This window comes from Gopherus evgoodei, chromosome 4, assembly GCF_007399415.2.
Source record: "Gopherus evgoodei ecotype Sinaloan lineage chromosome 4, rGopEvg1_v1.p, whole genome shotgun sequence".
NCBI lineage: Eukaryota > Metazoa > Chordata > Testudines > Testudinidae > Gopherus > Gopherus evgoodei.
In genome coordinates, this window is record NC_044325.1 from 40,205,754 (window position 1) to 40,230,507 (window position 24,754).

General features: G+C 44.6%; 1 protein-coding gene and 1 long non-coding RNA gene across 3 annotated transcripts in view; one reads left to right on the forward strand and one right to left on the reverse strand.

Annotated features, from left to right (window-relative positions):
• Positions 1-8,492: 8,492 nt before the first annotated feature.
• LOC115649884 lies at positions 8,493-24,327 on the reverse strand. Its single transcript, XR_003999956.1, has 2 exons — positions 17,944-24,327; positions 8,493-9,066 (listed from the first exon to the last, which is right to left on the reverse strand). It is a non-coding gene; the product is annotated as an uncharacterized LOC115649884 (long non-coding RNA).
• Positions 16,169-24,754, forward strand: part of GTF2A1 (general transcription factor IIA subunit 1) — a 42,788-nt gene continuing 34,202 nt past the window's right edge. Inside the window, exons 1-2 of one of the 2 annotated variants that reach the window (XM_030558984.1) lie at positions 16,169-17,166; positions 24,349-24,450. In XM_030558984.1, the coding sequence (XP_030414844.1) occupies positions 17,137-17,166; positions 24,349-24,450 (132 nt within the window). In that variant the 5' untranslated portion in view covers positions 16,169-17,136. Of the gene's footprint in view, positions 17,167-17,352; positions 17,372-24,348; positions 24,451-24,754 lie in introns of those variants that run through there. The other variant, XM_030558985.1, reaches the window with a different exon arrangement.

Consider the following 24,754-nt stretch of genomic DNA (forward strand, 5'->3'; position numbering starts at 1 on the left):
GCTGCTGGCAATCATGCAGCAGCTAAACACAGTGGAGCACCATTTCTGGTCCTGGGAAACAAGCACTGACTGGTGGGATCACACCATTATGCAGTTATGGGATGATGAGTAATGGCTGCAGAACTTTCAAATGTGGAAGGCCACTTTTCCAGGAGCTTTCTCCAGCTCTGAAGCAAAGGAACACTAAAATGAGACCTTCTCTGATAGTGGAGAATCAAGTGGCGATCGCTGTTTGGAAGCTTGCAATGCCAGATTGCTACCGGTCAGTGAAGAATCAATCTGGAGTTGATAAATCCACCATGGGAGTTGTTGTGATCCAAGTGTGTAGGGCCATTAATCAACTTCTGCTAAGAAGAGTAATGACTCTGGGCAATGTGCAGGACATGGTGAATGGTTTTGCAACAATGGAGTTCCCTAACTGCGGTGGGGCGCAGACCACCTTGGCGCCAGACCACCTTGCCCAAGAGTACATAGAGTCCCAGAGGCATTCATTATCTCATTGAACATGTCATCGTGTGTTCTCTTTTTCTGTTTTCTAAACTGTGAAAACCTCTCCACCAGTGTGGAAGATAAACTGAAGGCCAAGCTTTCCACTGTAAGGCATGCACAGCACAAGACAACCATTGTCAGTGCATACCCTGAGTCTAGTACAAAATTGCTATGTAAAAATTATTCTCCTTATTTCACTGAAGTGCAAGCCGGAATATAATCAGTATCCCTAGCTATTCAATAAACCTCTTTGGCATTCCAGCCATGGTGAGTATGGCCCAGGGATATGGGTGATGGACCTTGTGCTGCAGCTTGTGGGCAACCTGCACGAGAAGTACATGTGGGCAGGTGGACAATGCCCCCTCCCTTTAGCAACATGGATGGTACACAGAGACTGGGGACCAGTGTTAAGCCTCGCAAAGTGCAGTCTGTGGCTGTGTTTCTACTGCTGGATCGGAGCTGGGCCTGCACATTCTTCTCCTCATAGACCAATAAGATTCACCACCTCCTGTGTACTCCAGGCTGGAGCACGTTTGTGGCATTAAGTTGCCATGATCAGCTGGGCTGGCAAGCTCTCCACCTAATCAAACAGGAAATGGGAATTGAAAAGTTCCCAGGGCTTTTACAGGGAGGGGCTATTTCTTGTGTACCTAACTGCTGTGCAGAAGAGTTGAAAACGATCACTAGAGTAGTCACAGTGGAGTATTGTGTGACACCTCCTGGAGGTCAAGTCAGTTGACTTATACAACACTGCATCTACATTGCCTCTCTGTCAAGCCATCAACATTAAATTAAGCACTACACCTCTCACAGAGATGGAGTAACTAAGTCAACGTAACAGGTGAGTTAGGTCAGCGGAAGTGACTTAGTACTGTAGATGGAAACGTTATTAGGTCAACATAAGGCAGCTTCCATCAAACTAAGTTTATAATAGGACTGTCAAATGATTAAAAAATTAATCGTGATTAATCACAATTTTAATTGCACTGTTAAACAATAATAGAACACCAATTGAAATTTATTATAAATATTTTGTAATATTTTGATTTCAATTACAACACAGAATATAAAGTGTACAGTGCTTACTTTATATTATTATTTTGATTAAAATATTTGCACTGTAAAAAAGATAAACAAAAGAAATTGTATTTTTCAATCACCTCATACAAGTACTGTAGTACGATCTCTTTATCGTGAAAGTCAACTTACAACTTTTTTTGTTATATAACTGCACTCAAAAACAAAACAATGTAAAAATTTTAGAGCCTACAAGTCCACTCCACCCTACTTCTTTTTCAGCCAATCACTAAGACAAACAAGTTTGTTTCCATTATGGTTTACGGGAGTGTCATAAACAGATAGTTAAGGGTTAATAGAACAGGAGTACTTCATGTCTCTTTTGCCTGTAAAGGGTTAACAAGTTCAGTGAGCCTGGCTGTCACCTGACCAGAGGACCAATCAGGGGACAGGATACTTTCAAATCTTGAGGGAGGGAAGTTTCTGTGTGTGCTATTTAGTGTTTGGTGGTTGTTCACTCTGGGTTCTGAGAGTGACCAGACGTGCAACCAGGTTTCTCTCCCATCTCTTTGATACAGTCTCTTATATGTCCAGAATAGTGAGTACTAGGTAGATAAGGTGAGTTAGGCTTATGTTTGTTTTCTTTATTTGCAAATGTGTATTTGGCTGTAAGGAGTTCAAATGTGTATTTGGCTGGAAGGAGTTCAAATTTGTATTTTGCTGAAAGGATTTTAATTTGTACTTGTATACTTAGGCTGGGAGGGTATTCCCAGTGTCTATAGCTGAAAGACCCTATAACATATTCCATCTTAAATTTACAAAGATAATTTTTACTGTTTTCCTTTCTTTAATTAAAAGCTTTTCTTGTTTAAGAACCTGATTGTTTTTTTATTCTGGTGAGACCCCAGGGGACTGGGTCTGGATCCACCAAGGAACTGGTGAGGAGAAAGGAGGGAAGGGGGAGAGAGAGATTAATTTTCTCTCTGTGTTAGGATTACTTTCTCTCTCAGGGAGAGTCTGGGAGGGGGAGAGAGAAGGAGAGGGGAAGGTGAATTTTCCTCTCTGTTTTAAGATTCAAGGAGTTTGAATCACAGTGATCTTCCAGGGTAACCCAGGGAGGGGAAGCCTGGGAGAGGCAACGGTGAGGGAAAGGGTTTACTTTCCTTGTGTTAAGATCCAGAGGGACTGGGCCTTGGGGATCCCTGGGCAAGGTTTTGGGGGGACCAGACTGTACCAGGCACTGGAATTCCTGGTTGGTGGCAGCGCTACAAGTACTAAGCTGATAATTGAGCTTAGAGGAATTCATGCTGGTACCCCATCTTTTGAACGCTAAGGTTCAGAGTGGGGGTTTCTACCATGACAGGGAGATAATGCTACCTGCTTCTTATTTACAATGTCACCTGAAAGACAGGCATTCGCCAGGCACTTTTGTAGCTGGCATTTCAAGATATTTATGGGCCAGATATGCTAAACATGTTGGAGGTGATCACTCAAAATGAAGTGGGCAATTAAGGGTTACGTGCATTACCCCTTCTGCTTAACAATCTGTCCCAATTTGTGTTTAGCTCAGCTGCTCAGACACTGCTTCCTTCCCCAGACCTGAAGAAGAGCTCTGTGTAGCTTGAAAGCTTGTCCCTTCCACCAACAGAAGTTGGTCCAGTAAAAGATATTACCTTACCTACCTGTCTTTCATATCCTGGGACCAATACAATTACAATAACACTGCAAACTACTGTTAGTTAGTACATGTTGGCTAAAATGTGCTAACATCACACTTTAAACCCTCATCAAGCCAAGGCCTAAACTGGAGTTCCCTCCATGTTCATCTTTACTCATATGAGTAGGCCTACTGATTCCAATGGGACTGAATGAGTAAAGGTGTCAGAATGAGGCCCTGAAATCCTTACTCCATTTTTACTCAGGCAAAATAGGAGTCACTGGGAATTTTGCTGAAGTATAGACTGTGTCAAACTCTGAGTAAAACTTCAGGATTTTCCCCTATCTGAACAAGAATCAATTGATCCACCACTCAAATGCAGATACCACTTGCCATTATGCAAACTAATATGCAAGAAGAACCTTGTTTTTGGGCCAGTGACCATCTTTTCATTGTGTACACGTACAGTGGCTAACACAGTGGATCCTCTAGGGGTTACCACAATACAAATAAACAATCATTCTAATTATTGTATGTGATTTCCGGATAGCAGTAGGGAGAAACTAAAATTCTGATGGTGAAGAGTCTGCCTGTGAATGTGTGTCCTACTCCGTGGGGTGAAAGAACACCCCCAAGCAGCATCAGTAGCAACCCCGTGACAGCACATTCCTTCGATACTGCCCAGCCTTTGTGCTGTTTAAGTGACAGATTAGTCAAACACTCAGGCCTTGGCTACACTTGCGAGTTACAGTGCAATAAAGGAGCCCCGAGCGCACTAGCTCACTACCTGTCCATTCTGGCAAGAAACGTAGAGCGCTCTGATTCTGCGGCTACAGCGCAACTGGTATTCCACCTCGGCGAGTGGAATAATGTTTGCTGCACCCCTGCTGAAGCGCCGCAGCGCCAGTGTCAGGCACTGAAAACCACGACCCTTACCCACTGCACTCAACCCCCATCACCATGCAGTATAGCCATCCTGAAGTGCAGCACTCGTTGCACAGCACTCCAGACAGGACATATGCAAATCTGTGGTTGTACCGTTCCCCACCCCCTTGCCCTTTCTGTTTCCCAAGCAGTTGTGTCTCTTTTCAATAAATGGATTTTCTTTTCAATAAATGGATTTTTTGGCTTTGAAAACCTTATTATTGCATAAAGTAAAAGATACCTTAGCCCAGGAAAGAAACAGGCACTGCAAGTCAAGGTAGCAAACACAGAGTCCTACTAACATTGGAACCACTGCACTTCACTCCCATGCAGAGCACCAGACATTACTGGTGGCTTTCAGCCTCAAATTGCTCCCTCAAGGCATCCCTACTCCTTGCAGCCCCGCGCTGGGCCCCTCTAATAGCCGTGCTCACTGGCTGTTCAAATTCAGCCTCTAGGTGTTGAACCTCCAAGTTCCATGCCTGAGTGAATCTTTCATCCTTCCCTTCACAAATGTTATGGAGGGTACAGCATGCGGATATAACCGTGGGGATGCTGTCATTGGCCAGGTCCAGCATCCCATACAGAGAGCGCCAGAGCCCTTTAAACAGCCAAAAGCACACTCCACAGTCATCCTGCACTGGCTCAGCCTGTTGAACTGCTCCTTGCTGCTGTCAAGGCTCCCTGTGTAAGATCTCATGAGGCATGGCATTAAAGGGTAAGCGGAGTCTCCAAGGATCACAGTGGGCATTTTGACTTCCCCTTCGGTGATCTTCTGGTGTGGCAAAAAAGTCCCAGCTTGCAGCTTCCTGAACAGGCCAGTGTTCCGAAAGATGCATGCATCATGCACCTTTTTGGGCCAGCCTGCATTAATGTCAATGAAATGCCCATGGTGAGCCACAAGTGCCTGGCGAACCGTTGAGAAATACCCCTTCCGATTAACATACTCAGAGGCTAAGTGGGCTGGTGCCAGAATTGGAATATGCATGCCATCTATCGCCCCTCTGCAGTTAGGGAAACCCATTTGTGCAAAGCCAGCCACAATGTCATGCACTTTACCCAAGTCATAGTTCTTCTGAGCAGGATGCGATTAATGGCCCTGCAAACTTGCATGAACACGATTCCAACAGTCGACTTTCCCACTCCAAACTGGTTAGTGACCGATCAGTAGCTGTCTGGAGTTGCCGGATTCCAGATTGCAATACCCACCTGCTTCTCCACTGTCAGGGCAGCTCTCAATCTCGTGTCCTTGCGCCGCAGGTGGGGGTGAGCTCCTCACTCAGTCCCATGAAAGTGGCTTTTCTCATCCAAAAGTTCTGCAGCCACTGCTCGTCATCCCAGGCTTGCATGATGATGTGATCTTACCACTCAGTGCTTGTTTCCCAAGCCCAGAAGCAGCTTTCCATGGTGGTAAGCATGTCCGTGAATGCCACAAGCAAACTCGTGTCATATGCGTTACTTGAGTTGATATCATCATCGGAGCTCTCACTGTCAGTTTGGATCATAAGGAATAACTCAACTGCCAAATGTTATGTGCTGGCGAGACTCGTCAGCATACACCTCAGCAGTTTGGGCTCCGTTCCTGCAGACTGAAAGGGAAGACAGAGAATGCAGTACCAAAAACGTTGAAAGATGGTGCCAAATGTGGACAGAAGCAAAGGAAATGCTGGGATTTGAACCGATGCATCATGGGGCATCGGGACAGGACCCAGAATGCCCCGCACTCCACGTCCCCTTCCCACAAGCCACAGCGCTAGAATGGGAAGAGGTGCTCTGTGGGGTAGCTGCCCATAATGCACTGCTCCCAATGCCGCTGCAAGTGCCGCAAATGTGGCCATGCCAGTGTGCTTGTAGCTGTCAGTGTGGACAGACTGCAGCGCTTTCCCTACTGTGCTTTCCAAAGGCGGGTTTAACTCACAGCGCTCTACATCTGCAAGTGCAGCCATGCATTCAGACTCCAACTGTTCTGAATCATCACTGTTCAACTGATGATGCAGTTCTGGCAACAGACAAAACTTCATTGGCTGTGATCCATGAACCCCAGCAATAAGGAACCCAGGTAATAAAATATCTGCATTTAAAAAGCAGTTAAGATTCTAACCACACACAAGATCCTGCATCAGTGGATCTGAGAAAGGATTTTGAGCTGAACAGCATGCTGATAAATGCTGATAAATGGCCTTCACTGATTACTACAGGATGTTTCAGCCAGCAGCTGCTTTATTATTTTATGTTAGCTATTCTTAATGCATCTAACAGTGGTTTCCAGAGTTAAGGGAATATATCATGTTCCTCAAAACATTACACAGACTTCATTAGGTAACTTCACTATATGATGGAAAGATGATGCTCTTTAAACATTGTAAGCTGATCCTGTGGTTTGGTATTAATTTCTCTGAGTTTATATAAACCCTCTGGATTTATTGTCAGTTCTTCACTTTTGCAGGACGGCAAATGAGAGTAAAAGAGCTGAAAATAAAGCTTTTTTTAAAAAAGGGAAATTGAAGTTGAAGATAACTTAAGAGGGAGACTTATGTCATGTCTACACTACAAAATTATGTCGACCTAAATAACATTGACATGCAGCCACCACAGTTGTTATACTGCTTGTGCAAGTGCACACTACATTTCTTATGTCACCGGTGTGCATCATCAGCAGGAGCGCTTGTATTAATGCAGAATGCAGTGCACCATGGGTAACTATCCCACTGTGCAACTCATCACCATCCAGCATAGGGTGTTGTGGGAAGTTTACACAATGCCTTCTGGGGCTCAAATGAGTCATACGGGGTGACTGGGAGCATGGGTTCCACTTCCCACAATGCAGTGTTCTCCATCCCATAATTTCATCTGCATCGCATAATATTTGATGGCTCTTTTCAAAATCCCCGCAAACCTGCATGTCCTTCCTTGCTGTCCACCCTCTCTGACAGAAGCATGGAGCCTGCACAGCTCTGCACTATTGTCATGAGCATTTCAAGCTCAGGGCGTCTGTTCCTGCAGTATTGCAGAGCTGCAGCAAGAGGGAAGACGTAACATTTTCTTGGAGGCTAGACTTCTCTGGGCCATAGAAAGAAACAATTCCAGGTTGTTGGCAGCATTCATGGAGCAGCTGCAGACAGTGGCGTGCCAGTTTTGGGCCCAAAAGACAAGCACCGACTGGTGGGATCACAATGTAATTCAGGTTTGGGATGACAAGCAGTGGCTGCAGAACTTTCGAATGCACAAGGTCATATTCCTGGAACTGTATGCCAAACTTGCCTCAACCCTCCAGCATAGGGTCACCAAAATGAGAGCCACACTGGCAGCTGAAAAGCAAGTGGCGACTGCACTGTGGAAACTTGGAATGCCAGATTGGTTCTCGACTGACAAGTAACAATTTGGAGTCAGGAAATCCACCGCAGGGATGGTTGTCATGGAAGTGTGCAGGGCCATTAATCGACTGCTGCTATGCAGGACTGTGACTCTGAGAAAGTGCAGAGCATAGTGGATGTTTTTTCAGCAATTGGGGTCCCAAACTAGGTAGGGTGCTAGATGGTACACATATCCCTATTTTAGCACCCGACCACCTTGCCAGAGTACATCGACAGAAAGGGCTATTTTTCCATGGTAATACAAGTGCTGGTGGATCACCATGAATTCATTACCGACATCAGTGTGGACTGGTCAGGGGAGGTGCATGACGTGCACATCTTTAAGAACCCAGGACTGTTCAGAAATCTGCAAGCAGGGACTTTCTTTTGCCCCAGCATACCCTGGGCTCCCATGGCTCATGAAGCTGTACATTGGCCACCTCGACAGCACCAAGGAATAATTCATCTACCAGCTCAGCAGGTGCAGCATGACAGTTGAATGTGCTTTTGGTCATTTGAAAGATCACTGGCATTGTTTACTCACAAGATTTGACATCAGTCAGAAAAATATCCCAATGGTTATATCTGCCTGCTGTGTTCTGCATAATATCTGTGAAGCAAAGGGGGGAAAGTTTTGTTGGGATGGAGGGCGGAGATGGAGCAGCTGTCTGCTGAATTTCAACAACTAGACACAAGACTTATTAGAAGAGCTCAATGTGGAGCTGTATAGCTCAGGAAGGCTTTGAAAGAACATTTTAATAGTGAGCCAGAGTATGTATGTTGCTGTAGTGTGCTCTACCCAGCCTTGCTCTTTTGCAGTCCAGTATGAATCTTGCAATGAGTGCTACATGTAGGAATATAACATTGACAATGCACCTGTTAATACTGTCTGAGACTGATGTTATGGGTTCTGTGACAAAATAAACTAACAGGAAATTGGTGGATGTCAGCCCTGCTTAGCACCAGTCAGCATATGTTGTGAACTAACAAAGCTGAATTATGTTCCAAAAAATAGAATTGTTTTCTGTAACATGAGCCAGGAAAATAAAACAACCATTTAGCACTTTATAAACCATAATAAATTAAGGGAACAGAAATTATGAAGGGGAAAGAACAATCATTTCCATTTCAGGTACACATACACCAACCATATCTTTCACAGGTCAGTGTATGTGCAGTTGTGATTGTGTTTAATGTTCCCCACGGTGGAGTGGTAGGGGTAGTGCAGTGGTCCTTGATGCCATGTGGAATGTTGAGGGGAGGTGTAGGGAGGTCCAGACATTGAGTTGTCTATAGGCTGCACAGGGAGGCCAACACAAGACTCTTGTGCACAGGTCTACCAGAGTCCACAGCATCTCTGTTTGTTGCCTGAGAAGCCCCATTATGTCCTGGTGCATCTCCCTCTCCTTTTCCTGCTTGAACTCCTGGGCCTTTTTTCTCTCCACTTTTGCTTTCTGCATGCTGTCTGCAAGGGTTGTCCTCCAGGCCCTGGTGTCATTCTCTGATGCAACACTGGCAGCATCTCCTGGAACATGTCATCCTGAGTCCTCTTCTTTCTCCTCCTTATCTGGCTCAGATGTTCCATGGGTGTGGAGGGAGAGACCCTCAAGGCCACAATGGCAGCAGCTGCAGATACAACACAGAAAGGTACCATTGTCGGTGTATTCACAACAGAAATTGAAACTTAGGATACTGAACTCACTCCACTTGATCCCAGAAAGTTGTGAGCACTACATTCTCACTTCCCCTTGGAATTGATATAGCATTGTGCTAGGGTTGTCATGTGTTCGTTTTTCAACCAGAACGCCTGGTCAAAGAAGGACCCTAGCAGCACTGGTCAGCACCACCAACCGGGCTGCTAAAAGTCCAGTCAGCGGTGCAGCAAGGCTAAGTAGGCTCCCTGCCTACCCTGGCTCAGCACAGCTCCCAGAAGCAGCAGCATGTCTGGCTTCTAGGCTTAGGCACATCCAGGGGACTCTGCACACTGCCCCCACCCCAAGCACCGGCTCTGCAGCTCCCATTGGCCAGGGAGGAATTATGGCCAATGGAAGCTGTGGGGGCAGCACCTATGGATGGGAGCAACGTGCAGAGCTGCCTGGCCACATCTCAACCTAGGAGACACCCAGAGGGACATGCCACTGCTTCCGAGATCCACTTGAGGTAAGCACCCCCAGAGCCTGCACCCTGAACCCCCTTCCACACCCCAATCCCCTGTCCAGCCTTGAGCCCCCTCCCGCACCTGCTCCTGCAGTCCAAACCCCTCAGCCCCACCAGCACCCCCATCGCAGAGCCTGTACTCCCTCCCACACCCCAACCCCCTGCCTCAGCCCACACCCCACTTCTGCATCCAAACCCCTCATCCCCGGCCCCAACCCAGAGCCTGCACTCCCAGCCGGAGCTCTCATCCCCTCCCACACTCCAACCCCTTGCCGCAGCCTGGTGAAAATGAGTGAGTGCGGGTGGCGGAGAGTGAGTGGGGGGCCCTCAGAAAAGGGGCAGGGCAGGGGGTGGGGCAAGGGTGTTTGGTTTTCTGCTATTAGAAAGTTGGCAACCCTACTTTGGTGGCACCAGTCACAGCACCAACCATGTTGAGTATAGTCCTTGGGTGTGGGGGGTGGGACAATAAGGGCAGGGGAATATCTCAGAGGCATGAGTGTCATGGTATATTTCCCCAGTCTGAACCTTAGAGTCCAAAAGTTGGGGTACCAGTATGAATTCCTCTAAGCTTAATTACCAGCTTAGATCTGATAAGCTGCCACCAATCAGGAATTCCAGTGCCTGATACACTCTGGTCCCCCAAAAAACTTCCCTGGGGACCCCCAAGACCCAGACCCCCTGGATCTTAACACAAGGAAAGTAAACCCCTTTCCTCACTGTTGCCTTTCCCAGCCTTCCCCTCCCTGGGTTACCCTGGAAGATTACTGTGATTCAAACTCCTTGAATCACAACACAGAGAAATTAGGTCTCCTGGAGAGAGAGACAGATTCACACTCCGTGAATCTAAAACAAAGGGATTCCACCCTTCCCCTCCCTTCTCCTTCCCTGTTAAGTACAGACTCAATTCCCTTGAGCCTCAACAAAGGGGGAAAAATCAGACAGGTCTTAAAAGCAAAACTTTTAATAAAAGAAAAAAAGAATAAAGAAAATCACTGTAAATTCAAGATGGAATATTACAGGGTCTGTCAGCTTCTAGAAACTGGAGAAAAAGCCTCCTCCAGCAGAAATACAATTTAAAATACTTTCAGCCAAATATACATTAAAACTCTACCAGCCAGATACACATTTAATTTCTACCAGCCAGATACACATTTGCAAATAAAGGAAAACCAATTAAAAAGACTATAACCGCCTGATCCTTACTAGATACTCACTGTTCTGAATATATAAGAGACTGTAGCAGGGAAATTGGCAAAAAACCTGGTTGCACGTCTAGCCCCTTCCAGAACCCAGAGAGAACAAAGCAAAACCCAAAAAACACAAACAAAGGCTTCCCTCCACCGAGATTTGAAAGTATCTTGTCTCCTGATTGGTCCCCTGGTCCAGTGTTTGGTTCCCTGTTTGTTAACCCTTTACAGGTAAAAAAGAGACATTAACCCTTAACTATCTGTTTATGACAATGAGTATTTGTGTACAGAGCAGTGGAACTGAATACTGACACCATTTTCTACGGGCAGTGGTGATTTTAGCTGATATCTCACTCCTGAAGATAACAGAGGCAGAGAGAGCACAGCTGCTGCTGGCATCCCGATGCCACCCAGGCCCATATGCTGGTAGCCTGTGTACTGCAGTGGTGCCTGCCGAAGTAATCGCTAAACGGCACGGGAAAGTGTCTTACCACAGTAGAAGAAATAAGGCAGCCCTCCCCAGGAACCTTTGGCAGAGGATTGCAGAGTACCTCCATGAAAGCTTCACTGAGATCTTTATGGAGGATTCACAGTGACATCCTGGTGCACATAAACAAACTGCTCTGCATTGCCCTGTGGGCCCCCCCCCGCCTAACTTTAGAGGGGAATGAAAAGCATGCCCTCGCTGTTCATAGTAGGGGCCTGTGTCTCAGGCTCCTCCGCAGTATCCAAAGGGCTTTGGGGATGATGGCAGGGTCTCCACCGAGGGTGGCATGCAGCTCTTTGTAAGAGCAGCAGGTCTGTGGCTCTGCACCAATTCAATTGCTGGCCTCCTTGCCTTCTGGTATGCCTGCCACAGCTCCTTAGCTTTCACGTGGCACTGTTGTTGGTCTCTGTTGTAAACTTTCTCCCACATGTGCAGAGCAATCTGCTTGCAGATGTCCATATTTCTATGGCTGGATCAGAACTGTGCCTGTACAGCCTCTTCTCTCCACAGACCCAGGAATTTCAAAAATTCAAAGGCTTTAAAAGGGAGAGGCCTCTGGGCAGTGGAGTTCACAATGGTGACCAGAATGGTCACTGTGGGGCATTGTGGGACAGCTCCTGGAGGCCAGTAACAGTCGATGAAAGTAATGTGGTGTCTTCACTGATACTGCGTAAACCTAAGTACATTGACTTTGACTCCACGCTGCTTGGGGAAGTGGGTGTGAAAATTAACAATTACAGTTTATAAGCACACACAACTAAAAATACAAAAAGATTAGGACATCAATCTGAGCCACACTAATTTGTCTCCACATTCCATTGACTAATTAGTAGTGATGGGCCCAAACAAATTCCAGTCATCTCCAGCTGAACATACCTGCTAGTTCCTGTCGCCATAATGGGTCAAACTAAGACCTGAATTTTGGAAAATTTGGTCTTCATTGGATAATGAATTTCACACACAATTATAGTGGAACACTAGCTCTGCTACGTTAAGGTTGAGAAAACATTTGTTTAAAGGATGTATCTTCTACATACATCTGCACTTTGCAGCTTAGGCCTAACTCTATCACATGAATATGATAAAGTTGTTAATACAGAGTACATATTAATATAAAGTATGGGCAATTTACTGTTAGAATATTATCTTTTTCATTTCCTAACTTTTTTGTGTTTAACTTTGCCATGTTAATCTTACATTAACAAAGAAACAAGATTGACAGTTCATAATAAAACATGCTTTTATATCACTTTTAATCCAAGTTATAATATAAATGCTGATTAAGAATTACAACTTCTCTTCTGTGTATAGTCTTTCTACAGATGGAAAAATGCAGGCATGGAGATAGGTAGTAACAAAAGGTAATAACAAAATGTTTTTAAGTATATCAGAAGCAGGAAGCCTGCTAAACAACCAGTGGGGCCCCTGGACGATCAAGATACCAAAGGAGCATTTAAAGACGATAAAGTCATTGTGGAGAAACTAAATGAATTCTTTGCTTCAGTCTTCATGGCTTCAAGCCATCTTTTGTAGGTGACAGATCTGAGAAATTGTGACAGATTGAGGTGTCACTAGAGGAGGTTTTGGAATTAATTGATAAACTTAACAGTAACAAGTCACCGGGACCAGATGGCATTCACCCAAGAGTTCTGAGAGAACTCAAATGTGAAATTGCGGAACTACTAACTATGGTTTGTAAGCTGTCCTTTAAATCAGCGTCTGTACTCAATGACTGGAAGATAGCTAATGTAATGCCATTATTTAAAAAGGGCTCTAGAGGTTATCCCGGCAATTACAGACCGGTAAGTCTAACATCAGTACCGGGCAAATTAGTTGAAACAATCGTAAAGAATAAAATTGTCAGACACATAGAAGAACATAAATTATTGGGCAAGAGTCAACATGGTTTCTGTAAAGGGCAATCATGTCTTACTCATCTATTAGGGTTCCCTGAAGGGGTCAACAAACATGGAGAAAGGGGATCTAGTGAACATAATGTACTTAGATTTCCAGAAAGCCTTTGACAAGGTCGCTCACTGAAAGCTTTTACGTAAATTAAGTTGTCATGGGATAAGAAGGAAGACCCTTTCATGGATTGAGAACTAGTTAAAAGTCAGGGAAGAAAGGGTAGGAATAAATGGTAAATTTTCAGAATGGAGAGGGTAACTAGTGGTGTTCCCCAAGGATCAGTCCTAGGACCAATCCTATTCAACTTATTCATAAATGATCTGGAGAAAGGGGTAAACAAAGGTGGCAAAGTTTGCAGATGATACTAAACTGCCCAAGATAGTTAAGACCAAAGCAGACTGTGAAGAACTTCAAAAAAATCTCACACAACTAAGTGATTGGGCAACAAAATGGCAAATGATATTTAATGTGGATAAATGTAAAGTAATGCACATTGGGAAAAATAACCCCAAGTATACATACAATATGATGGGGGCTAATTTAGCTACAAGTAATCAGGAAAAAGATCTTGGAGTCATCGTGGATAGTTCTCTGAAGATGTCCATGGAGCGTGTAGCAGCAGTCAAAAAAGGAAACAGGATGTTAGGAATCATTAAAAAGGAGATAGAGAATAAGACGGAGAATATCTTATTGCCCTTATATAAAACCATGGTACGTCCACATCTCGAATACTGCGTACAGATGTGGTCTCCTAATCTCAAAAAAGATATACTGGCATTAGAAAAGATTCAGAGAAGGGCAACTAAAATGATTAGGGGGTTGGAATGGATCCCATATGAGGAGAGATTAAAGAAGTTAGGACTTTTCAGCTTGGAAAAGAGGAGACTAATGGGGGATATGATAGAGGTATATAAAATCATGAGTGATGTGGAGAAAGTGAATAAGGAAAAGTTATTTACTTGTTCCCATAATATAAGAACTAGGGGCCACCAAATGAAATTAATGGGCAGCAGGTTTAAAACAAATAAAAGGAAGTTCTTCACACACAGTCAACTTGTAGAACTCCTTGCCTGAGGAGGTTGTGAAGGCTAGGACTATAACAGGGTTTAAAAGAGAACTGGATAAATTCATGGCGGTTAAGTCCATAAATGGCTGTTAGCCAGGATGAGTAAGGAATGGTGTCCCTAGCCTCTGTTCGTCTGAGGGTGGTGATGGACGGCAGGAGAGAGATCACTTGATCATTACCTGTTAGGTTCACTCCCTCTGGGGCACCTGGCATTGGCCACTGTTGGTAGACAGCATACTGGGCTGGATGGACCTTTGGTGTGACCCAGTATGGCCATTCTTATGTTATCTTATGATTTATTCAAGACAAAGATCCCAATGTAGATTAGCAGCCAGAAACCACTGTGCATTAGACACATATAGTTAATGTATATATTGAGAAGCACTATAACATGGTTAGGCAACCTATGGCATGTGTGCCGAAGGCGGCACGCACCTGCCAGGGTCCTAGCCACTGGTCTGGGGGGCTCTGCATTTTAATTTAATTTTAAATGAAGTTTCTTAAAGATTTTTAAAACCTTATTTACTTTACATACAACAATAGTTTAGTTATATATTATAGACTTTTTAGAAAGAGACCTTCTAAAAACATTAAAATGTATTACTGGCACGCAAAACCTTAAATTAGAGTGAATGACTGGAGACCTGGCACAGCACTTCTGAAAGATTGCTGACCCCTGCACTACAACCTGCTAGTGGATAGGTACAGGACTGGTTTTCAGGTGGTAATAGTTCTGTTCCTAGCTCTACTGACCTGTTGTATGACCTTGGGCAAGTCAGATCACCTCTCTGTGCCTGATTCCCCTTCCCTCCCACTTGTGTCTTGTCTATTATAGCAGGGAACCTGCCTCAGCTGTAGTTATAATTAATTAAGGGAAAGACAAGCTCTAAAATATCATGGTTATTCAAATTGCCATGAAATTTTGTGTGACTCATGGGGGCGAGAGGTAGGGTTACTGATCCAGATTTGAGATCACTTGACCAAGGGGTCCCCAAGATATAGCACACTGGCATAACGAAAGTGGTGCAATCACACCAGGCATTATGAGATTATGGGGGCCTAGTTAGAATATTATTTCAATTTAGAACCCAGGAGTCCAGAGGGACAATGGGGATGGGGGTGCCATTTCCTGTCTGGAGTTATAAAGGGACTGCACCCCTGGTTGGTGCATCGGGTAGGACCCAAGCATCCCAGAGCCTGTATACCCACTGCCCCAAAATCTAACTGGATTGTATACACAGATTGCCCCAAGTAGATAGAACCCAGGGGTCTGACAATCAGGACTGGGGATGGGCTGTTTGTGCTGGTGCTGCAAGGGGCTGCTAGCTATGGAGGACTCTCAGATCTAGCTGCACACACATATCCCACTTCATGCCATTGCCAGGCTAGCAGATGAGCTGTGTTGCACTGCAGCAGACAGGGGCCGCCGGGAGAGAACGAGGTCTGCTGGGCCCCCAGGGCAGAGGGGGCTGGGCTGAGAGGCCCCTGTAGCTGAGGCAATGCTGGGGCCCAGTTGTGAGTAGACAGCAAGGGTGTGTGGAGAAAGCATGGGGAGATCACAGTGCTGAGGAATGCATGGGAGCATGCAGGACCGGCACTAGGGGTTTGAGCGCCCTAGGCGCACGGCAATTTCGCCGCCCCGCGCGCTGGTCCCGCGGCTCCAGTGGAGCTGCCGCAGTGGTGTCTGCGGAGGGTCCGGTGTTCCGCGGCTCCGGTGGAGCTGCTGCAGTCATGCCTGGGGGCGGTCCACTGGAGCCGCGTGAGGAGCCGACCATCCACAGGCACAACTGCGGCAGCTCCACCGGAGCCGCGGACCAGCGGACCCTCCGCAGGCACCAGTGCAGCAGCTCCACTGGAGCCGCCTGCCGCTCCCTCCAGCAAAACGGTGCCCATCAATTATTCTGGCGCCCTAGGCTGCCTAAATGGTAGCGCTGGCCCTGGGAGCATGGTAGAAACAGGAGACAATGTACCCTCTATAAAGTAACAGTGAATAGCCTTAATTAACTATTTTAAAATCTTATTTTGCTCATAGTTCCAATAACATGTTCCAGAAGTTACTTCTGTGGGTTAATTATGCCTTGTGTAAAAATGTATTTCCTCTTACCATTTTTTTTTTAATTTACTCCCACTCATTCTCATATGTTGGTCCTATGCACTATGGAGGCAGCTGTCCCGGACAAGCAAGGCTAGATCCATAGATCAGCTGCTACCTGCTAGCAGATTATGATATATACTGTGATGTGAGAGACGATGCTAACAATATTCAGTGTCAGTCACAGGCGAGTCAAAAGGACGGCCCCTATTCTCCAGCATGTTGGACTGTGTACACCTCCTGAGTTCTGACACCTCGGCCAGGGAGCTACCTGCAGGCCCCGGCTCCCGGACAATAGCAGGCCGAATCGCTGTGCGTGTCCGGAGGCCGCGGTGGTGGCCCCCACGCTACAGCGCTAGGCAGAGGCACTAAGCAGAAGAACCTTTCCTTCCGCCTCGGTAGGTCTGAGCGCGGGAGCATATAACGTGACCTCTCCAACACTTCCGCCTCAGTAGATGTCATGGCGACGAAACGAAACTGACACGTGACCTCGGGCGGGCGGAGTTCTGTCTCACACGCTCTCGCGCGCAGCCTCGCTTTCCCCCCACCCGCGTCCCCCTCTCGCCCTGGCCGCTCGCGCAGCTGCTCGGCTCTTGCTATATAAAGGGGCGAAGCGGGCAGAGCGGGCGGCTGGTGGCGGCGGCTGCAGCCCGAGGGCCGGCGAACGAGGCCGGGCCAGGCCGCGGGGCTCCCCGTGTGCCGGGACGGGACGCGCGGGGCTCAGGGGGGACGTGCCGGGCAGGTTTATTGTTTTAGGGGCGACTCCGCCGCGGTGGGGGTGTCCCGGGGGGCTCGGGACATGGCGAGCTCAGCTAACACAAACCCCGTGGTAAGGACCGGGCCGGGCGGGAAGGGGGGCCCTGGGCGGCGACACAGGCGGGATTCAGACCTCCCCGCCGCGGGAACGGCCGGCCTGGCCGGGGCAGCGGGGCAGCGCCCCCAGCCAGAAGCCAACTTCTGCTGAGGCTCCCGTGGAGGCGAGCGCAGCCGCGAGCCGGCGGGGAGAGGCGCCGGGACCCGCCGGAGCCGGCGAGGTGGGACGGGGGCTCGGGAAGGCGGCGGCGTAGAGGCGAGCAGGCAGCGTCTCTCCCAGCGAGGAGCCCCGAGGCGGGCCGAGCCTGGGGCGAGGGGGGGAGCTCCGCCATCAGGCTGGGGGATGGCTGAGGAGGGGGCGAGAGGCTCCTCGGGGGATGCGAGAGGAGATGCTCCGGCAGAAGCCAGGCGCTGCCCCCGCGCCGGGAAGCGGGGCGAGGCGGCTGGTTGGTGGCATGTGTGGACCCCAGCCTGGCACTGCTGGAGCCATTTTATGTAGCTTTATAAGAAGGAGCGATGGTAGAAAAGCACTTGTCCCAACCCTGCAGACTCGGCTGACGGAGGAGAAACCTCCCTCCAGCATCGCCTAGAGGCAAAGAAGTAATTAAAAAAAAAAAAAAAAAAAACTTACCCCTTCCTCCCCCCTTGTGCCTTCTGCACTCTCAGGTGGCTTGTTTTACTTGTATTCACATAGGTGTGCAATAAGCAGTCACATAAATCTGTGTAGCCACCAAGCCCACCGATCACTTCTTTCCCTTCCCCTCTGACAAGAATAAACCATCCACAAGCCTACCCCCAAAAAGCTGCCGACAAACCCCGAGTCCGGGCGGTTACGGTGCAGGCTTGGGCCCCTTGTTTGTGTCTCTGTGAGATCCATCATGGCTTCCCCTGCCTTTCTGTCTCCCTGATCCTTGTGTTCCTCCTCCCTGTGGCTGCCCTGTTTATATAGAGCCATTGCCGCTCTCTAATATAGACTCTGCCAGGATGGGAAGGTGCTTTCCAGCCCCACGTCACCGCCTCTCCATTTAAACACCACATCAGCCTTTAAATAGGGAGAGAGCTGCTGGGAGGTGCATGCACCAGAGGCAGAGACTGAAAGAGAGACAGACACGATCTCTTTGTCACTCAGTCCCTGCTTTTTCTGCTTAGCTGTTAGCTAGAGTCCTCTCTGCAGTATTCTGCTGCTCTTAAACCCAATTGCTGGAGCTGCGGGATTGTAAAGTAGCAGTTGCTTATCTCTTAGTTTATTTAGGGGGATGTTCCCCTAATTGATTTAATAATCTGTTGAATTAAATAGCTTTCTTTCCTTTTTGTGTGTGTTGTTTAGGGAAAGACAACCAATCCCTCACCCCTATAAATATGCCTGCCCTATTAAGTGCCTTTTCTGCTAGGGTAAAGTGGTAGTTGAACTAAAATAGTTCTTATCCAGTATTTTATAGAGAGAAGGTGGGATACCTATTTTATAATACTTTGCAAAAGTTTTATAGCTGTGAAGCTATACATATTTAAAATGTTTAAATTTTGGTAATGGATTGTAGGCTGACTTCTGTAGTACTAAAATATCTGTTCTAGGTGATAAAGCTGATTGATTATACAGACATGTTATTGCCCTCCAGGAAGGACTAGAATTTTTAAAAGTTTTTCATAATTTTTGTGGATGTAATATCAACACCAGTACTATAGGCAAATTTTAAAATATTTATATATTAAGTACCAGATAGCCCTTTATATCATAACAGAGCCAGGCTTATATAAGTGTTAAGTGATTTCTATTGCTTTTGTATTTTCTTTTTATTTTGGTTTTAATCACTTTAGTTAGTCAGTAATTCTGTACATTGCAGTTTATTATATGTTCCATAAGCTGTGTGCAGTGTCTGCATATGAGGATCTGAATATAAATGTCAGCAGACCCTTCAGAAAGCACTGGCTGTATTCTGATAGTTTCAGGTTTTTTTATTTTGTTACAAAAAAGGCCTACTTCAGTTATATAGTATGTCTTGTGTTTCATCTCACTATATAATAAGCTGGAAGCAGTATAGAAAAGAATATTTATTCTGAAGCATGTTGGAGAAACTTAAACTGCTTGCAAATATTGGTGTTTCAAAGCCTTACTAAAACTTGAATTCTCTGTTGTACAAAGATAGTTAGCTGCACCTGTCTACTAAAACAGCACAGCTTTTGAAAGCTGTTAGAAAACAACCATGTCTGGAAAGTTCAGTTTGTAGCAATAAAAGATTAATCAAAATAAAACCTTGAAATGGATCTGATTGAGGTACAGACTAAAAAGGGCAAGTTCTCTGTAGGATTTTATTTTTCATTTAAGACTTGACCACTAAAGATAGTTTAGACACTGGTGCAGTTTTCTTTGTGGAATTCAGGTCTGAGACTGGTAATAGAGCCAGATATTTTAACCTTAGCTAGCATACTAACATGAACAGAAATATTCTCAAAGAAATGACTAGTTTATAGCTTTAATATATTAGTTTTGGGCCTAAACTACTACTGTACAATTTTTTTAACATTTCACTGTAATTAAATCGCCATTAATGGTTTTCTTTCTGCTAAAAAGAAAATACAAGCAAGAATTCTATAGTAGATTGTTATAGCTAATTTGTAATAAAAGGGCTCCAAGAGCTTAAAACTTCGTCATTTAAAAAAAAAAGACTTAAATGTAGTTTCAAGTACTGCTTCTCTCCGTGCACCACCTGCCAGTTCCTGTGGTTTTACAATTACATTTTACTGTTTATTTTAAAAGATGTTATTTCTGTGTCCTGTTGTAAAGTACAAGAGCCACACAGATTGGGGATATGAATTCACCAACTTCCTTTCGTATAGGGGAAATTGTGAAAGTAGCTATATGCAACATGCAGTCAAATGCAGAAAGTGTGCAAACAAACTTCTAATCTTCTAGTTATAGGAATCTTAGTTGTTGCAAAAGTAAGTTGTAAAGAAATTTTAGGTGTAATAAAGAGCATCCCTTTTAAAGTAAAAAAGTAATTTAAGAAATTTAAGCTCAAATGGCTTGTAGCATTTAAAACAATTTGGTGTTTGTTCTTTGGATTCTAAAATGTAGTGTGTGCATCTATAGCTTTCTTTTCAAATCAATTTCTGTCACAAAGTGCAAGGGGATAAGGGGGTTAAAATTTCTCTTACAATCAATTTGTTCCATTCCCAGCAGAGGGGGCACTAATTTGTAAACCTTCATATAAAGTTGTTGGTTATATCATCAGTTCTCATACCCAAACAAGTAAATGAGAAAATCTGAGTGGTGTTAATTTTTGTTAATCTGTATGTAGCAATTAGGACAGAGCTTGTTAAACACTTATCATTCTTGTGTTTTGGGTCTGCATTCACCTATAAATGGCTGAGATTCATTATAGTACAGATGTTAGAAGGGAGGTACTTCCGTTAATACAAAGTGGGTGAAAGCATTCTAATTTTAATTGCCAACTTTTAAGTTTCTGTTGCATGCCATGTTCCTTTATTGTCTGTATTTCTCAAACTTTGTCAAGCAGTGGGACTTACATATATATATGTCTAAATCATTAGTTACCCCAATAAAAATAAATAATGCTGTGGCAGCTGGCTATTCCAGCAAATTTCTGTGGTAAAGTAGTCAGATAATTGACTTTGAGGTAAAGATACATTTTTGTGAGCTTTATAATCCATCTCTTCCTTTTTATACATACTAGTCAATTTATGCAACTTATGTCCTCTCTTGAGAATGCATGCATCTTTATAGTTGGCATTATGCCTAACGTGTATAGTCAAAGAAAAGGATGTGCATGAGAGAAGTTCTTTACAAACTGCTGTCACATTTAGGACCTGAACTGGAAAGAACAACTGAAAGGAAACAGGGTTCTGTTGTTTCCATTCTCTTTTTGACTGAGCATGAAAATTCAAAAAAGGTTAGAAAGGGTTCCAGATAAGTAAAATTCTGTCCAGGTCTGTTCAGTAATACGATACCCAGGATTGACTTCTGAGTGAGCAAGCAGTATTTGGAAGGAATTTTCAGATGTAATTCAAATCTGGGAATTTAAATCGTGTACATACACAAATCAAAATTAAGAACTCTATAGACATTAATTGCTAAAAGTGACTTGTTAATTTTCATACACAACGCTGATTTGAAATTAAGTTCATATTCTGTGCTTCTCTGTACAGGTCAGAAGTTGAGGCTGTGCTGGATAGCCAGTTCTTTAGGTTTAAAGTATTGAAGGGAACACTTTGTGGTGTTCCTGAATGCCCCAGTATGGACAGCTATACACTGCTGCTGTAGAGGGAATTAATTCTTCTGAGCTGGACAGTTAACAGGGTACATGCAATGGCACTGGACCAATTTTTATAGTGGGGGTGTTGAAGGCAGAAACCATGTATTTGGGTTGTTTTTACTACTTTGGGAGGGCGGGGGGCAGTGCAGCAGCACCACCAGCCCACCTAGTTCCAGTACTTAGGGGTGTATGTAGGGGGGGACACCCTTGATGAGTCCAGAACATTTTTCTGAATCGTTAGTGCAATCTTGAAAAATTAATGTGTCAAGGGCATGAAAAAATATACAGGGGAAAACCTAAGCGATAACTCTTCAAAAACTATTCTTTGTGGTAGGGGTCCCCAACACGGTGCCTGTGGGTGCCATCTTAATGCGCCTGCGTCCTCGCCCCGGGAGAGCACCCGCCAAAATGCCGCATCAGCATTTCGGCAGGGACGCCTCTCGATGACGACGCTTGTCGCCGACAAGTGATGTAATCGAGAGGCATTGCTCCCGAATTTCGGCAGGGATGCTTCTCGATGACGCCGCTTGCCGTTGACAAGTGATGTCATCGAGAGGCGTCACCCCCCCAAATTCCAGTGGGGACGCCTCTCTTTGACGCCACTTGCCGTCGACAAGTAACGTCATTGAGAGGCATCGCCCCGAATTTTGGCGGGGACACCTCTCGCTGACGCCGCTTGTGTCAATGGCAAGCGACGTCATCGAGAGGCGTTGCCACCGAAATTTGGCGACATTTCGGCGGGTGCTCCACCGCTGCAGTGGTCCTTCGGCTGGCGCCCGCCAGCCAAAAATGTTGGGGACCGCTGCTTTATGGTAAAGGAAGAAAACATATATTAAAACATTCACAGGTAGGGTTTGGGCTGTGAAGTTGCTGGCTATATCGGAGCATTGATGTTTTAGCACATAACATTACAAAAGTTATATTTATAAAATTCTTCAGACTTGTTAGGGGACTAAGCTCAGGGAGAGGGAGAAAATGCTGGTTAAAATATTAGGGCTTTCTTGTTGTCATCACCAGAGCTAATTTAAAGTATTCTGTTGATAGGACCAGATAGTCATTTTGTCCACTCTGAACAAGATATTTAGGCCCCAGTTCTGCAACCAGTTACGTGTGTTTTAACTTCAGGTGTGTCAGTAGTCCTATTGACTTCAGTGGGATTATTCATGTGCTTAAAGTTATACATGTGCATAACTGTTTGCAGGAGTGTGCTAATGTCATTTTCCAAAAAGTGACACCTCTAATGCACTTAGTCATGATGTGCAGAATAGATCAAGTAGCACATCTCAGATTGTCATAAGGTGAGTCCAGTTAGTTTATTGCAGAAAATATCTCTAATTTTTTATTATTATTAAATGGGGATGTCTTGCTTTCCATCTGCTATGAACTGAATCTCAAAGTAAACACAAGATCCCATTAACACTGCTTGACATTTTTTTCTTATTTTAAATTGTATACTGCTTAGAACTAAAGTACTAATGCTGTACAGTTATTTACAGTTTTCAAGGCTTGTTTCAGGCATTCATGTGCAGACGTACATTTAACTAATACCTTGCTGAACGCTAACATATAAGTACACAAGTCTCTTTAATCTTAAAAAGAAAAAAAGTAAAGAAGTTGACTTTAGAAGGTGCTCTGGTACATATTGCCTGTATCAGAGATGGAAGACTGAGATTTAAACTCATTTGCTATAATCTGGATCTCCCAGGGCAACACAAGACAAGTTTATCCCAGTATTTCAGATCAAACTCTTTATGCAGAGATAGGAGTAACAAAATGGTGGATTGTCATTTTTCAGCTGCTTGGTTTATAGCAGTATATTTTAATATTGAAAAGTGATAAATTGATAGCAAAATTATTTTTGAAATTTAAAAAGAATTAGGTGTTGACAGAATGACAGTGGTGTTGCACCTTAAGAAATTAGGTGAAGAATTTTCTTCTGCAACTTTTCCCATATCCACTTAATTTTGACTTGCACCACTCCTGTCTAGACATTACTAGACATCCGCAAAGCAAAAATCTCTATATGTGGAAGTTTTGTGATATGGACAGAGAGGGATTTACTAGATCACTTATGTCGCTTGAAACTGAATATAATCTGAAACTAGGTCTTCATAGGTGGATTATGCATTTGTTGTAAAGAAGCATGCTGTAAAACTGCAGTACGGCTTTTGCTAGTTTTTCCCCTGCATATCTTAAGTGACCAAACATAGTATATATCTTAAATTTTTTCTTTGTAATTGATCTTTGTTATGAACTAAAGGTATTGGAGTCTGTTTTTCAAAACACTTTGCCCCTTTGTTTTTAAAGAACAGTAAATGCAGTAGAAGTTTTTATACATAACGTATTGTCCGCTAGCCTTCAGCTTGCACATGGAGTTTTTTTCTTGTGTGTTTGAACGTTGATCACTTAAAATAAATCCTAGCTGACTAATATTAATCAAAACTATGTAGTGGTGTTGGGTACCTTGATGGGGATCCTCTCTAGTAGCTAATATAACCTGTTTACAGTACTGTGCTGAGCAGATGTTGCAAATAAACAAAAGTGTCTAAACCCTGAAGAGGTCTTTAAAAAAATTAGGAGGCGTCAGCACTCATAAAGGTGCTGGTTTGGAGCCTGATGTACTCATTCTGAAAATGAAAAGAGGCCAATACACTTAGTAGTAGTGTGGACTTCCTCTCATTGACCTGCCAGCGTACCTCAGCCTTGAATTTCGGTAACACCTTTGAGGGAAAGAGGGAGTAGTTCATCTCTTTGCTCTGTCCATCTTTGGCCTTTCTTGTGAGACTGGCTTCAAGGGTTGTTACGGTATCTGGCCTTTTCAAAGCATTCCTTCGGAGGAGTTTTTTAAAAACTCTGTTTAGTTACGTTAATACTAGAATATTAAGTGTCTTACAAAACAAGCAACCCTGACTAATAACTTTTTAAAGCCTAAACTGTACAGGTCCGTAATTGAAGATGTCATCAATGATGTCCGAGAAGTTTTTCTGGATGAAGGAGTAGATGAACAAGTCCTTTTGGAACTCAAAACAGTAAGTTGTAGTTGGACTCAGAGTATTTACAGCTCCATAGCGTACTAACCAGCCTATGATATAATGCTTACTGCTCCATGTAGTAAAAAACAGTGAATTTTCATTGTCTAAGCAATGCACTCCTCCCCTTGATACGTGAGTTGAGATACCGCTATGTATGGTATAATCTTCCTAAGTACATCTTAGATGTACAGTGAATTTGCTCTTTTCTCCACCTTCCCCCATTATGCACTTTTTTTTATTTGTTGCACATCAACTTATATCAAGTTTACAACAGGGATCATGTTTCAGTGTGGGCTTTGTG